The 14,100-nt window shown below is 37.3% G+C and overlaps 1 protein-coding gene across 3 annotated transcripts in view; it reads left to right on the top strand.

Annotated features, from left to right (window-relative positions):
- Positions 1–13,537, top strand: part of LOC131694258 (peptidoglycan-recognition protein LC) — a 62,382-nt gene extending 48,845 nt beyond the window's left edge. For 2 of the 3 annotated variants that reach the window (XM_058982815.1, XM_058982818.1), the window contains exons 5-6: positions 12,818–12,971; positions 13,038–13,537. In XM_058982815.1, the coding sequence (XP_058838798.1) occupies positions 12,818–12,971; positions 13,038–13,306 (423 nt within the window). In that variant the 3' untranslated portion in view covers positions 13,307–13,537. Of the gene's footprint in view, positions 1–12,196; positions 12,345–12,413; positions 12,732–12,817; positions 12,972–13,037 lie in introns of those variants that run through there. The other variant, XM_058982817.1, reaches the window with a different exon arrangement.
- The last annotated feature ends 563 nt before the right edge of the window (positions 13,538–14,100 follow it).

Raw genomic sequence — 14,100 nt, 5'->3', positions numbered from 1 at the left:
TGTTTTTAAACATTTGATCTATACATATAATTGGTCATACAACAAAAATCAAATGCTCATCAAAATCGATCAGAACCTGCTAGAGTCGAATGGAAATCGTCATTTTTCATAAATTTCTCTCTACATTCGGAAAGTGTTATCCTCGTTATTAATCATATTACGTTTTCGTCTCAACTCGACGCACTCCCAAAATAAAAACCTGTTTTAATCCACCTAGTGGTGCAATTGTGCTTGTCTCATTTGTCCAGACTACGATTCCTGGTTATGTTCAATACAATGGTGGAAATGAATATTACATGTTCAGTACGATTTGCACATACATACAATGGATCGACAGCCACGATCTTGATATGCTATGTGATACTGAAACAGCGCTTGAAACCAACGGCGGATCACAGAGAAAATTTTCAACTTGTTAAGGAATTTTAAACTAGTTTTAATTTTAAAGTAGCAACCCCTCACTGCATAGTCCCTCCGGGCCGGTATGATTGACGATTTTTGGAGTGATTGCATAACCTTTCTATATGAGAAAGGCAAAAATGTACCTAAGTCCAAAGAAGTCAATTTTTGTCAAACATCTCAATGTTTCATGCATTTTAAAGTCATTTGGCATCAAAAATACAAATTTGATTTTGAATATTTTTCATTTCAGTTTATATGAGAATTTGCTGTGTGATTGCACTCTTCAACTTGTAACTCCGGAACCGGAAGTCCAATCAATAAAAAAGTCAATAGCAGCCGATGGGAAGGTTGTACCTTTCATTTGAGACTAACTTTGTGCAAATCGGTCCAGCCATCTCTGAGAAACAGAGGTCACATTTTTTTCTACATGCACACATACATACACACACAGACATTTTTCGATCTCGACGAACTCAGTCGATTGGCATATGACACTCGGCCCTCCGGGTCGGGATTAGATTGACGAATTTTAGAGTGAATGAGAAAGGCAAAAACATTTTTGGCAAATGTTGAAAGTTATGCATTTTTCTTGATGAGCTGTTCTATGTTTCATAGACATTAAATCAATTTTAACTTCGCTTCCTATTAAATAAAGTCCCTTATTACAGTACATCTCTACAAAAGCGAGCTCAATTTGAAAAGAAATCTGAGGATTATGATTGATTACAGAGCTCTGGAATTTTCTATTTGCATGTTTTCAGGCAGGAATTTGATATTGATGCAATTAGACAACTGTGAAATCAAGACCATTACATATCAGGACCCCTTTCCGACAATTTATCAAAATTCCTCATGATGTTTACAACAACAGGTTATCAATCTACGGATCAGATAATTTTTATTGTAATATTGAATTAAATCAGTCAGCATCAATACATTTTCGACTTCAATCCAATATATAACCTTCTCTTGGCTACGCCGTTGCTTGGAGTTATTTATTTCGCTTTTCATTTTCCGATATGTTTCAGATCGATCCGATGGTTATAAGTTAGAAAAATTGCAGTCAGAAGATTCGCACAAATCAACATTTTTACACTGATAAGTTATCAAGTTCCTTCCAGACAACTTGGAAGTGTTCGGTGATTATTTCTAGCGGTTGTAGATAATAAAATGAAGTACAAAATTCGTTTTATCGAAATAATGTTTAGCTTATTTAAATGGATTATTACTATATTGAACAATAAATAGGCGACAAAGAGTAATCAACAAACAACAAACCATAACTTTTAAAGTATTCAAAATAGATATTTGAAGTCTTTAGTAAAGTTATTCGCAAAAGTAAGAGCTACAAATTTGCTGAAGACATCTTTTCGATATAATCACTTCCAAGAAAATTTGTGAAAATATCTCACTGATAGGGGGATTAATCAGCAAAAGCACAATACCAAAAGAAAGGGCATATTACCTCCATTAAATTCTCCGAAGATACTATTGACCTAAAATAAACCGTTTTGGCGTTAATAATAGATTACATGTTTTGGTCATATTTCTGGCAATGGGAAATTATAAAAATCTTTCGTCCGCATTTAATGTTAAATATCTCTTTTGATAATGGTCCGATTTCAACAATCTATAGCGAAAGGTATTCGTTAAAGCTATCTAAAAACATAAAAATTGTTAATCTATGTTGTCAATTTCGGGAGATAATTCAAAAAAACTGCAAAAAACGCAATTTTTACACATTCAAACATTCATATCTTGGAAACTAAACATCAGAATCAAAAACAAATTAATAGCGTTCATACTGTTTTTTAGTTCTTTCATTTAAAATTGGTTTGGATGAGATCGGTTCAGCCATTACTGAGAAACACGAATGAGAATTTGTCCGTTACATACACACACTCACAGACACACACACACAGACATTGTCCCAGATCGTCGAGCTGAGTCGATTGGTATATAAGACTCGGCCCTCCGGGCCTCGGAAAAAATCTTGAAAGTTTGAGCGAATTCTATACATTTCTTATATAAGAAATGTAAAAACTTGTTGTATTTTGACAAAATCACCTATATATCAGAAAGTGAACAAAATATCCAAAAACAAAAATAATAGCGTCTAATGGTCACATCAGGCCTTTCATTTGGTTCAGCCGTTGCTGAGATTATTACTTGACATTAGTGTACATCCATACATACATACACACACATACAGACATAAGTCGAGCTGAGTCGATTCGTAAATGCACAAATCCTACACATTTCTTTTGAAAGAAATGCAACAGAGAGGAAAATAAGTATAAAATATGCCATAACACTTTTCAAAAAAGTGAAAACCACTTGGTCTCTTCGGTAGTAAAATAATGCATTTTGTCTGGAATAAAATTATTTCTGAGCATTATAAACGCGAGGAATTATTAACTAAAATGTTAAACGTAAAAATTTGAATTTGCCTGAGAAAACGTTCAATAAATCGATAACTAAGTGACAGAAAAACGATATCTTCAAAGACTAATCGAGACCATAACCGCAGGAATAAATACTCATAATTTTATGGTACACTAGATATTTTAAAATAATAGAGGCAGAAACTTTGTAATAGAAGGAGCACAGTCCCTTCTTCTTCTTCTTCTTGTTTTAGTTATTTTCCATATGCCTATTTCTGCTATGAGGCTAAACACCGTGGTCAGAGAGGTGACTCGCATTATCTGGACTAGATATCGACCCATCAACTCATGGACCGGGAACCAACGTCTTTGATTCGCTTCCGAAGGAAGGCGTAACCACAATTTTTTTCTCCTCAGAAAAATCTCAACGACCTCGACTGGGATTGAATCCAGACCAACTTTGTAACCCTTGTTCTGCCAATCATGAGGAACCAATTTATTATCTTTCTTTCTGTCAGACTTGATAAGTTGGTATCAGTTACTTATTAATTTTGTTTTTTATTCATTTCTTTATTTGATAGGCACAAATGCGTTAGCTTGGCGGTGCCAAATTCTTTTGTTTTTACATTTTGGATATTTTAAAACTAGGAGGTTACAATGTTGAAATATTTTTTTTATAAAAGAGAAAAATTTTACAGCTATCTTAAGACTAGAAATAAGATTCTATATACAAGAGAGGGGGCAAAAAAAAATTTTTTATGAAAAATTTTAAAACAAGGAATTGAATAGTAATAGTTTTTTAGGAAATATTTACAGTTATCTTAAAACTAACAATATAGTTTGGTACACAAAAGGGGGAACAAATATTTATGAAAAATTTCACCGGTGTTTTATAAAAAGGGATACAATTCTATTTACACGATGGGGGACAATAGTTTTAACAATTTGTTATAATAGATATTCAGATTTCAATGTGTTATAATAGATATTCAGCATTCGAAGAAGATTCTTTTGAACGAGTGTAGAACGACTTTGTTTCTACTTACTTGAAATCAGCGGCGTAGCCAGAAACTCGGTTTGGTGAAAATCGATCATACTGTCCAAACGGCATAATTCCGAAACCGTAATTTTTGAAGTTTTAAAATTATGCAGAATTATTTTTTCAGAAAATAGTTACAGAGTTCGTGTCTTTAGCGAATTTGAATATTAACCTGAGAAAATTCACCATAAATACTTCTTGGACGATATACCGTCAAAATTATTTTATCAAATGATGCGCTGTTTAACGTTTGTAAAACTCATCGAAGATACTAAACCTCCGAAATTGGCGGTTTCAAAATGATGCTATCTTGACCTTAAATTACTGTTTTTAAACATTTGATCTATACATATAATTGGTCATACAACAAAAATCAAATGCTCATCAAAATCGATCAGAACCTGCTAGAGTCGAATGGAAATCGTCATTTTTCATAAATTTCTCTCTACATTCGGAAAGTGTTATCCTCGTTATTAATCATATTACGTTTTCGTCTCAACTCGACGCACTCCCAAAATAAAAACCTGTTTTAATCCACCTAGTGGTGCAATTGTGCTTGTCTCATTTGTCCAGACTACGATTCCTGGTTATGTTCAATACAATGGTGGAAATGAATATTACATGTTCAGTACGATTTGCACATACATACAATGGATCGACAGCCACGATCTTGATATGCTATGTGATACTGAAACAGCGCTTGAAACCAACGGCGGATCACAGAGAAAATTTTCAACTTGTTAAGGAATTTTAAACTAGTTTTAATTTTAAAGTAGCAACCCCTCACTGCATAGTCCCTCCGGGCCGGTATGATTGACGATTTTTGGAGTGATTGCATAACCTTTCTATATGAGAAAGGCAAAAATGTACCTAAGTCCAAAGAAGTCAATTTTTGTCAAACATCTCAATGTTTCATGCATTTTAAAGTCATTTGGCATCAAAAATACAAATTTGATTTTGAATATTTTTCATTTCAGTTTATATGAGAATTTGCTGTGTGATTGCACTCTTCAACTTGTAACTCCGGAACCGGAAGTCCAATCAATAAAAAAGTCAATAGCAGCCGATGGGAAGGTTGTACCTTTCATTTGAGACTAACTTTGTGCAAATCGGTCCAGCCATCTCTGAGAAACAGAGGTCACATTTTTTTCTACATGCACACATACATACACACACAGACATTTTTCGATCTCGACGAACTCAGTCGATTGGCATATGACACTCGGCCCTCCGGGTCGGGATTAGATTGACGAATTTTAGAGTGAATGAGAAAGGCAAAAACATTTTTGGCAAATGTTGAAAGTTATGCATTTTTCTTGATGAGCTGTTCTATGTTTCATAGACATTAAATCAATTTTAACTTCGCTTCCTATTAAATAAAGTCCCTTATTACAGTACATCTCTACAAAAGCGAGCTCAATTTGAAAAGAAATCTGAGGATTATGATTGATTACAGAGCTCTGGAATTTTCTATTTGCATGTTTTCAGGCAGGAATTTGATATTGATGCAATTAGACAACTGTGAAATCAAGACCATTACATATCAGGACCCCTTTCCGACAATTTATCAAAATTCCTCATGATGTTTACAACAACAGGTTATCAATCTACGGATCAGATAATTTTTATTGTAATATTGAATTAAATCAGTCAGCATCAATACATTTTCGACTTCAATCCAATATATAACCTTCTCTTGGCTACGCCGTTGCTTGGAGTTATTTATTTCGCTTTTCATTTTCCGATATGTTTCAGATCGATCCGATGGTTATAAGTTAGAAAAATTGCAGTCAGAAGATTCGCACAAATCAACATTTTTACACTGATAAGTTATCAAGTTCCTTCCAGACAACTTGGAAGTGTTCGGTGATTATTTCTAGCGGTTGTAGATAATAAAATGAAGTACAAAATTCGTTTTATCGAAATAATGTTTAGCTTATTTAAATGGATTATTACTATATTGAACAATAAATAGGCGACAAAGAGTAATCAACAAACAACAAACCATAACTTTTAAAGTATTCAAAATAGATATTTGAAGTCTTTAGTAAAGTTATTCGCAAAAGTAAGAGCTACAAATTTGCTGAAGACATCTTTTCGATATAATCACTTCCAAGAAAATTTGTGAAAATATCTCACTGATAGGGGGATTAATCAGCAAAAGCACAATACCAAAAGAAAGGGCATATTACCTCCATTAAATTCTCCGAAGATACTATTGACCTAAAATAAACCGTTTTGGCGTTAATAATAGATTACATGTTTTGGTCATATTTCTGGCAATGGGAAATTATAAAAATCTTTCGTCCGCATTTAATGTTAAATATCTCTTTTGATAATGGTCCGATTTCAACAATCTATAGCTTGTTCGAAAGGTATTCGTTAAAGCTATCTAAAAACATAAAAATTGTTAATCTATGTTGTCAATTTCGGGAGATAATTTAAAAAAACTGCAAAAAACGCAATTTTTACACATTCAAACATTCATATCTTGGAAACTAAACATCAGAATCAAAAACAAATTAATAGCGTTCATACTGTTTTTTAGTTCTTTCATTTAAAATTGGTTTGGATGAGATCGGTTCAGCCATCACTGAGAAACACGAATGAGAATTTGTCCGTTACATACACACACTCACAGACACACACACACACACACACACACACACACACACAGACATTGTCCCAGATCGTCGAGCTGAGTCGATTGGTATATAAGACTCGGCCCTCCGGGCCTCGGAAAAAATCTTGAAAGTTTGAGCGAATTCTATACATTTCTTATATAAGAAATGTAAAAACTTGTTGTATTTTGACAAAATCACCTATATATCAGAAAGTGAACAAAATATCCAAAAACAAAAATAATAGCGTCTAATGGTCACATCAGGCCTTTCATTTGGTTCAGCCGTTGCTGAGATTATTACTTGACATTAGTGTACATCCATACATACATACACACACATACAGACATAAGTCGAGCTGAGTCGATTCGTAAATGCACAAATCCTACACATTTCTTTTGAAAGAAATGCAACAGAGAGGAAAATAAGTATAAAATATGCCATAACACTTTTCAAAAAAGTGAAAACCACTTGGTCTCTTCGGTAGTAAAATAATGCATTTTGTCTGGAATAAAATTATTTCTGAGCATTATAAACGCGAGGAATTATTAACTAAAATGTTAAACGTAAAAATTTGAATTTGCCTGAGAAAACGTTCAATAAATCGATAACTAAGTGACAGAAAAACGATATCTTCAAAGACTAATCGAGACCATAACCGCAGGAATAAATACTCATAATTTTATGGTACACTAGATATTTTAAAATAATAGAGGCAGAAACTTTGTAATAGAAGGAGCACAGTCCCTTCTTCTTCTTCTTCTTGTTTTAGTTATTTTCCATATGCCTATTTCTGCTATGAGGCTAAACACCGTGGTCAGAGAGGTGACTCGCATTATCTGGACTAGATATCGACCCATCAACTCATGGACCGGGAACCAACGTCTTTGATTCGCTTCCGAAGGAAGGCGTAACCACAATTTTTTTCTCCTCAGAAAAATCTCAACGACCTCGACTGGGATTGAATCCAGACCAACTTTGTAACCCTTGTTCTGCCAATCATGAGGAACCAATTTATTATCTTTCTTTCTGTCAGACTTGATAAGTTGGTATCAGTTACTTATTAATTTTGTTTTTTATTCATTTCTTTATTTGATAGGCACAAATGCGTTAGCTTGGCGGTGCCAAATTCTTTTGTTTTTACATTTTGGATATTTTAAAACTAGGAGGTTACAATGTTGAAATTTTTTTTTTATAAAAGAGAAAAATTTTACAGCTATCTTAAGACTAGAAATAAGATTCTATATACAAGAGAGGGGGCAAAAAAAAATTTTTTATGAAAAATTTTAAAACAAGGAATTGAATAGTAATAGTTTTTTAGGAAATATTTACAGTTATCTTAAAACTAACAATATAGTTTGGTACACAAAAGGGGGAACAAATATTTATGAAAAATTTCACCGGTGTTTTATAAAAAGGGATACAATTCTATTTACACGATGGGGGACAATAGTTTTAACAAAGAGGTAAAATTACAAATGTCTTAAAACTAGGAATACGGAATACAAATTTGATTTTTTATCGGAGACTTATGCTTGGTCAAGATATTCAGAGGGGGGATTATTTCCAAAATCGGTGTAGAAGCAGTTGTATCAAGAAGGCGTAGATGGTGACCGGGAGAGAAGAGTAAAACTTGCAACTTTCGGAGAAACGGGAAATCAGCGAAACCAATTAGCGCCTCAGTCTAGTAGGTCGGATTGGCGGATGGTATTCTTCGGACACGCGGGAAATCCTTCAAAAGTCATCGGACCTCGAGTCGCTCTCGGTTCAGTTTCCGTAGTGGTAAGGGCGACGGCGGTTACATAGTGGCAGTCTGGAGCTGATCGGTTCCACACGGCAGGAGGAAACTTCTAAAAACGAGAAATAAAAAGAGAGGGGCTTAATTGGTATATTTATCGATTTTATGAAAGTATAAATAAGGAACATATAGGGGAAATCACGATTTGGCAGCATATCTCGGAGTGGGACATTGGGTGGTCTACCTCGGGCCCGAAGGAAATCCTTTAACTGAGACCTGGCGTCCAAATACCCAGCGCATACCCAGACAACGTGCTCGATGTCGTGATAGCCCTCGTCACAAGCGCACAGACTACTTTCCGCAAGCCCAATACGCCGCAAATGCGCATCCAAGGCGTAGTGACTGGACATAAGTCGGGAAATTACACTACTAAAATCCCAACCCACATCCATCCCCCTGAACCAAGGCTTCGTTGATACCTTTGGTATAATCGAATGTAGCCATCGTCCAAGTTCCCCATCGCTCCACAAGGTTTGCCAACTGTTGAGCGTCCTCTGACGACAAATACTAAAAAATTCGTTGAAGTAGATTGGTCTTTCGTATATGTCACCATTTAATGCCCACCTTTGCTAATGAGTCGGCCTTTTCATTGCCCGGGATAGAACAATGAGAGGGGACCCAAACAAAGGTAATCTGATAAGATTTTTCAGATAACGTACACAAGGACTCCCGTATCTTCCCCAGAAAATACGGGAATTGCTTTTTAGGCTTCACCGCACGAAGATCCTCGATAGAGCTGAGGCTGTCCGAAACGATGAAGTAGTGATCTGTGGGCAGAGTGTCGATGATCCCAAGGGTGTACTGAATGGCAGCTAACTCTGCGACGTAAACCGAAGCGGGATCATTGAGCTTGAATGAAGCGGTGATAGTATTGTTGAAGATACCGAAGCCAGTGGACCCATCGAGATTTGATCCGTCAGTGTAAAACATTTTGTCACAGTCGACTTCTCGGAATTTATTATAAAATATATTGGGGATCACTTGCGGGCGTATATGGTCCGGGATTCCACGAATCTCTTCCTTCATGGATGTGTCGAAGAATACAGTAGAATCAGAAGTAGCTAGGAAATTAACACGGTTGGGAATATATGAAGAAGGATTAATGCTCTGTGCCATGTAGTCGAAGTACAGGGACATAAATCGGGTTTGAGAATTAAGCTCGACGAGCCTCTCGAAGTTTTCAATTACCAACGGGTTCAGAATGTCGCATCAGATGAGCAATCGATATTAGAGTTCCCAAAATCGATTTTTTAGCGGAAGAACGCCCGCCAGCACTTCGTGACTCATCGTATGGGTCGAGTGCATGCAACCCAAGGCAATTCGCAAGCAACGATACTGTATTCTCTCCAGTTTGATGAAGTGTATGTTCACAGCGGAGCGGAAACAGAAACATCGTGCTCCATCACCGACAATATCGTTGTTTGGTATAACCTGATCAGGTCTCCTGGGTGTGCACCCCACCATGTTCCAGTTATTGTCCGGAGAAAATTGATCCTTTGTTGGCATTTCTGTTTCAGATACCTAATGTGACATCCCCTGGTACCTTTAGAGTCGAACCAGACCCCGAGATATTTAAATGTGAAGACCTGATTGATTGTTTCACCCATTAATAGAAGTTGGAGTTGCGCCGGCTCGCGCTTCCTAGAAAAACAACCAACTCAGTTTTCTCCGTGGAGAACTCGATACCCAGTTGAAGAGCCCAAGCAGACAAATTGTCCAAGGTGTCTTGTAATGGTCTTTGCAAGTCGGCAGCTTTGGGCCCTGTAACAGAGACCACCCTGTCGTCTACAAGTTGCCTTAGCGTGCATGAATTGGCAAGACAATCGTCAATGTCATTCACATAAAAATTGAAGAGCAGGGGACTTATACATGAGCCCTGGGGAAGACTCATGTAGCTAAATCGCGATGTTGTTAAATCGCCATGCGAAAAGTGCATGTGCTTTTCAGACAACAGGTTTAGCAAAAAGTTATTTAAAATTGGTGAAAGACCATGCTGGTGCAGCTTCTCTGACAGAATATTGATAGAAACTGAATCAAAGGCCCCCTTAATATCCAAGAAGACTGATGCCATCTGCTCCTTGTTAGCATAGGCCATTTGGATTTCTGTAGAAAACAACGCAAGGCAATCGTTCGTCCCTTTGCCTTTGCGAAAGCCAAATTGTGTATCTGACAGTAAGCCATTTGCTTCAACCCAATTGTCGAGGCGAAAAAAGATCATTTTCTCGAACAACTTCCTAATACAGGACAGCATTGCAATCGGTCGATACGAGTTGTGGTCGGAGGCTGGTTTTCCTGGTTTTCGAATGGCGATCACCTTCACTGGCCTCCAGTCATGAGGGACAATGTTACCCTCAAGAAACTTGTTAAATAAATTCAGCAAGCGCCTTTTTGCAGTGTCAGGCAGATTCTTCAGCAAGTTGAATTTGATTCTGTCTAACCCTGGGGCGTTATTGTTGCATGACAAGAGAGCAAGTGAGAACTCCACCATCGAAAACGGTGTTTCGTTCGCAGTATCGTGAGGAGACGCGGCGTGGTACGTTTTCTGTACCGGGACAGAGTCCGGACAGATCTTCTTGGCGAAAGCGAATATCCAACGGTTTGAATATTCCATGTTATCGTTGGTACTGTTTCGGTTACGCATACGTCGAGCCGTACCCCAAAGAGTGCTCATCGCTGTTTCTCTCGTTAACCCGTCGACGAACCGGCGCCAATAACTGCGTTTTTTGGCTTTCATTAAACTCTTCATTCGCCTTTCTAGCGACGCGTACTGCTGATAGCTAGCGGGTAACCCGTCTTCCCGGAAGGTCTTATATGCAGTGGACTTCTCCACGTACAGCTCTGAGCACTCTTTATCCCACCACAGGGTGGGAGACCGTCCATGGGTATTCGCGCTGGGTACTGGTTTAGTCTGAGCTTGATTCGCACTGTCGAGAATCAAGCCAGCCAAAAACCTGTACTCTTCCTCCGGAGGAAGCTCTTGGGTGGATTCGATTTTAACGGATATCGCGGTCGCGTAACTCTTCCAATCAATTTTCCGTGTGAGGTCATACGAGACATTGATTATTTCCGATGGTCTTGAACCGTTAGCAATTGAAATTACGATAGGCAAAGGATCGCTACCGTGGGGATCAGGGATCACCTTCCACATGCAATCTAACTGTAGCGATGTCGAAATCCAACGCGCTCGTGCGTGCTGGTGGTTCTCCCGTGTTTGAGATGGTCATGTTGAAATTGTCGCAAAGATCTTGGCTTAATGTTGATCTATTATCATCGTGAAGACAACTCCATATTGTACCGTTGATTATTTTATCGGAAGTTAACCAAGTTTCACATAATGCGAAAACATCACATTTTAAACTGTTTAGTAAAAATTTGAAGGAATCGATTTTCGGGAGGATACTTCTGCAATTCCACTGTAAGACAGTGATCGAATCAGTGACCTCGTTTGATGACTTAGCCGAAGGATACGATCACTGCAAGGAGGGGCCATTTAGCAGTCAACTGCTTCAAAAATGTTTGCACTATAAGGAGAAAATGTATCAGAATGCTTTTAAGAGGATCAGTATTTTGTCCATAATGCTTAATTAATGTCAATTAATGTTTTAGACACACTGTGATACCTGTTATTATTAGAAATGAAAACATGAGTTTTTTTCGTATTTAAAGGTTGTCAGACAGAAAAATCATTCTATGATACTGACCTTAAGAACAGGAATTTACAACGATCTGCTTCGGAGCAAAATTTCCTAACCTCTCAGTTAAGGGCTTATTTGATACTTGTAAAGCTTGTAAATACTATCTAGGAATATAAAAATTCAAGTGTCAGCTTTTGCTTACCAGTTATGGCTTGGGATCAATTATCGCAAATCACGAATCATAAAGCATCAGATATCTTTTCTGATTAACACTAAGCGACATTCCGTTGAACAAATTTTAACCCGTATCCTTCCAGACAGCATGTGTTTTTCGCATACGCTTAATTCAAGAGAAGCACATGTCATCACAAAACTACGCCGATATTGGCTATAATTTTCTAATCGGCGGCGATGGTAACGTTTACGAGGGTCGTGGATGGCTCAAAGAAGGAGCATTTCTCAGAGGTATGTGCAAATAAATCGAACAGTTGTTTCATTGTACATACAAGTAACGCAAATGTTCGTTAAATGCAGGTCAAAACTCAAAGAGCGAAGGTATCGCATTTGTCGGAGACTACATGCGTGAGCAAGCAACGCAGGCACAAATGGAGGCGCTCGATAGTTTGCTGATGAATGGCACCAAAAGTGGATATGTGGCGGACAACTTCAAACTGTACGGTGCACGGCAGTGGCAACAAACCAAAAGCCCTGGAGATATGCTTTACGAACAGTTGCAAAAACATAAAAGATGGAGCGACGAACTAGTCGATTGATTCACGTTTACTCAAGATGTGTAAAAATATAAGAATACTGAATTAACTGGGAAAATTTGAATCTGTTTGAAAGCACAAACACTGTTTTCGATATACCGAAAGAAATCCACCGTATTGTCGTGAACAAAAAGCATTCGTCATTTACATAATCATTCTTTTTCACAGGCTCAATGCGTATTTATGACAAGTAATATTCAGGAGTTCCACATGGCGGAAGATTCGAGGAATTACTCCGATATTGCTTACAACTACCTGGTGGGCGGCGAAGGGAATGCATACGAAGGACGTGGCTGGGATAAACAAGGTGCTCATACTAAAGGTAATTGAAACTTATTACTCTAATTTCTTATTTCGAAAAAACTTAAACCTCTATGATTCAATATAGGATTCAATGACGACAGTATTTGCATTGCATTCATCGGAACATTTATCAGCATTGAGCCACCAATCACACAGTTGAGCGCTGCTAAGCAACTAATAAAGATGGGTTTAGAGCAAGGTAAACTTGTGAAGAACTATGAACTTTACGGTCACCGACAGTTAGCACCGTTCGAAAGTCCAGGCGGTGCATTATTCAAAATAATTAAAAAATGGCCAAACTGGTCTGCAAAGCTGGGACCCAATCACTGGGTAGATTTGTCAGACGCGCAATGATTCCAAACAAAAGGATGAGTTACTAAAATGTCGAATAGATGAAATGAGCTCAAATACGTATTTTTAATATTATTTTTAAACTGTGATTCGGTCGAATAAACTTGTTTCGTGTGTACATAAATTGCTATTACGATTGCTATTTTGTTAGATGTAGGTTTATCTTTTTCCCTATGTTGCAAAACGTCAGAAAATCTTTTAACGAAGCTTCAATATAAAGTGCAAATAAAACGATTTTAGAACTATAGTCTGATTTTTCTCATTTCAAATATTTATATTATTTATATTCGATTTCCAAAGGTTTCATTTTAATTTTTATATTATTAAAATTTTAAACAGAAAGATGCTTAAAATGGTGGAGAACGAGGGGCACAAAATAGTCATGATAAATCGAGGATGGGAAAGACGGAAACCTGGCAAGGGTGAGATGGACATGCGGCAAAGATGAACATATGACAGGGGCAGAGTGAGACGCATCTCGACCAATAGGGGAACGGCACCTAAGACGGACACCTTAAGGTTAAATAGCAAATTCGACTCATTCATGGGTGCTTTGCTCGCAAATTGCACCTAAACCGAGATTTGAGATATTGTTGCATCAATATAAGATCCTATACTAATGAAATTTCAAATAGAAATATGTTTGAAATAATTTTGAAAAAGAGGCCTCAAATCGTCATTTCAAAAGTGGTATGGGAAGATGGACACCTGGGGTGGGTAAGATGAACATGCAGCATTGGTAAAGATGGACAGGATAAGGGCAGAGTGAGACGCTTCTCGGCCAATAAATTTTATTT

Source organism: Topomyia yanbarensis, chromosome 3, assembly GCF_030247195.1.
Source record: "Topomyia yanbarensis strain Yona2022 chromosome 3, ASM3024719v1, whole genome shotgun sequence".
In the NCBI taxonomy this organism is placed as follows: Eukaryota; Metazoa; Arthropoda; class Insecta; order Diptera; family Culicidae; genus Topomyia; species Topomyia yanbarensis.
This window is presented reverse-complemented; position numbering and strand designations above follow the sequence as displayed.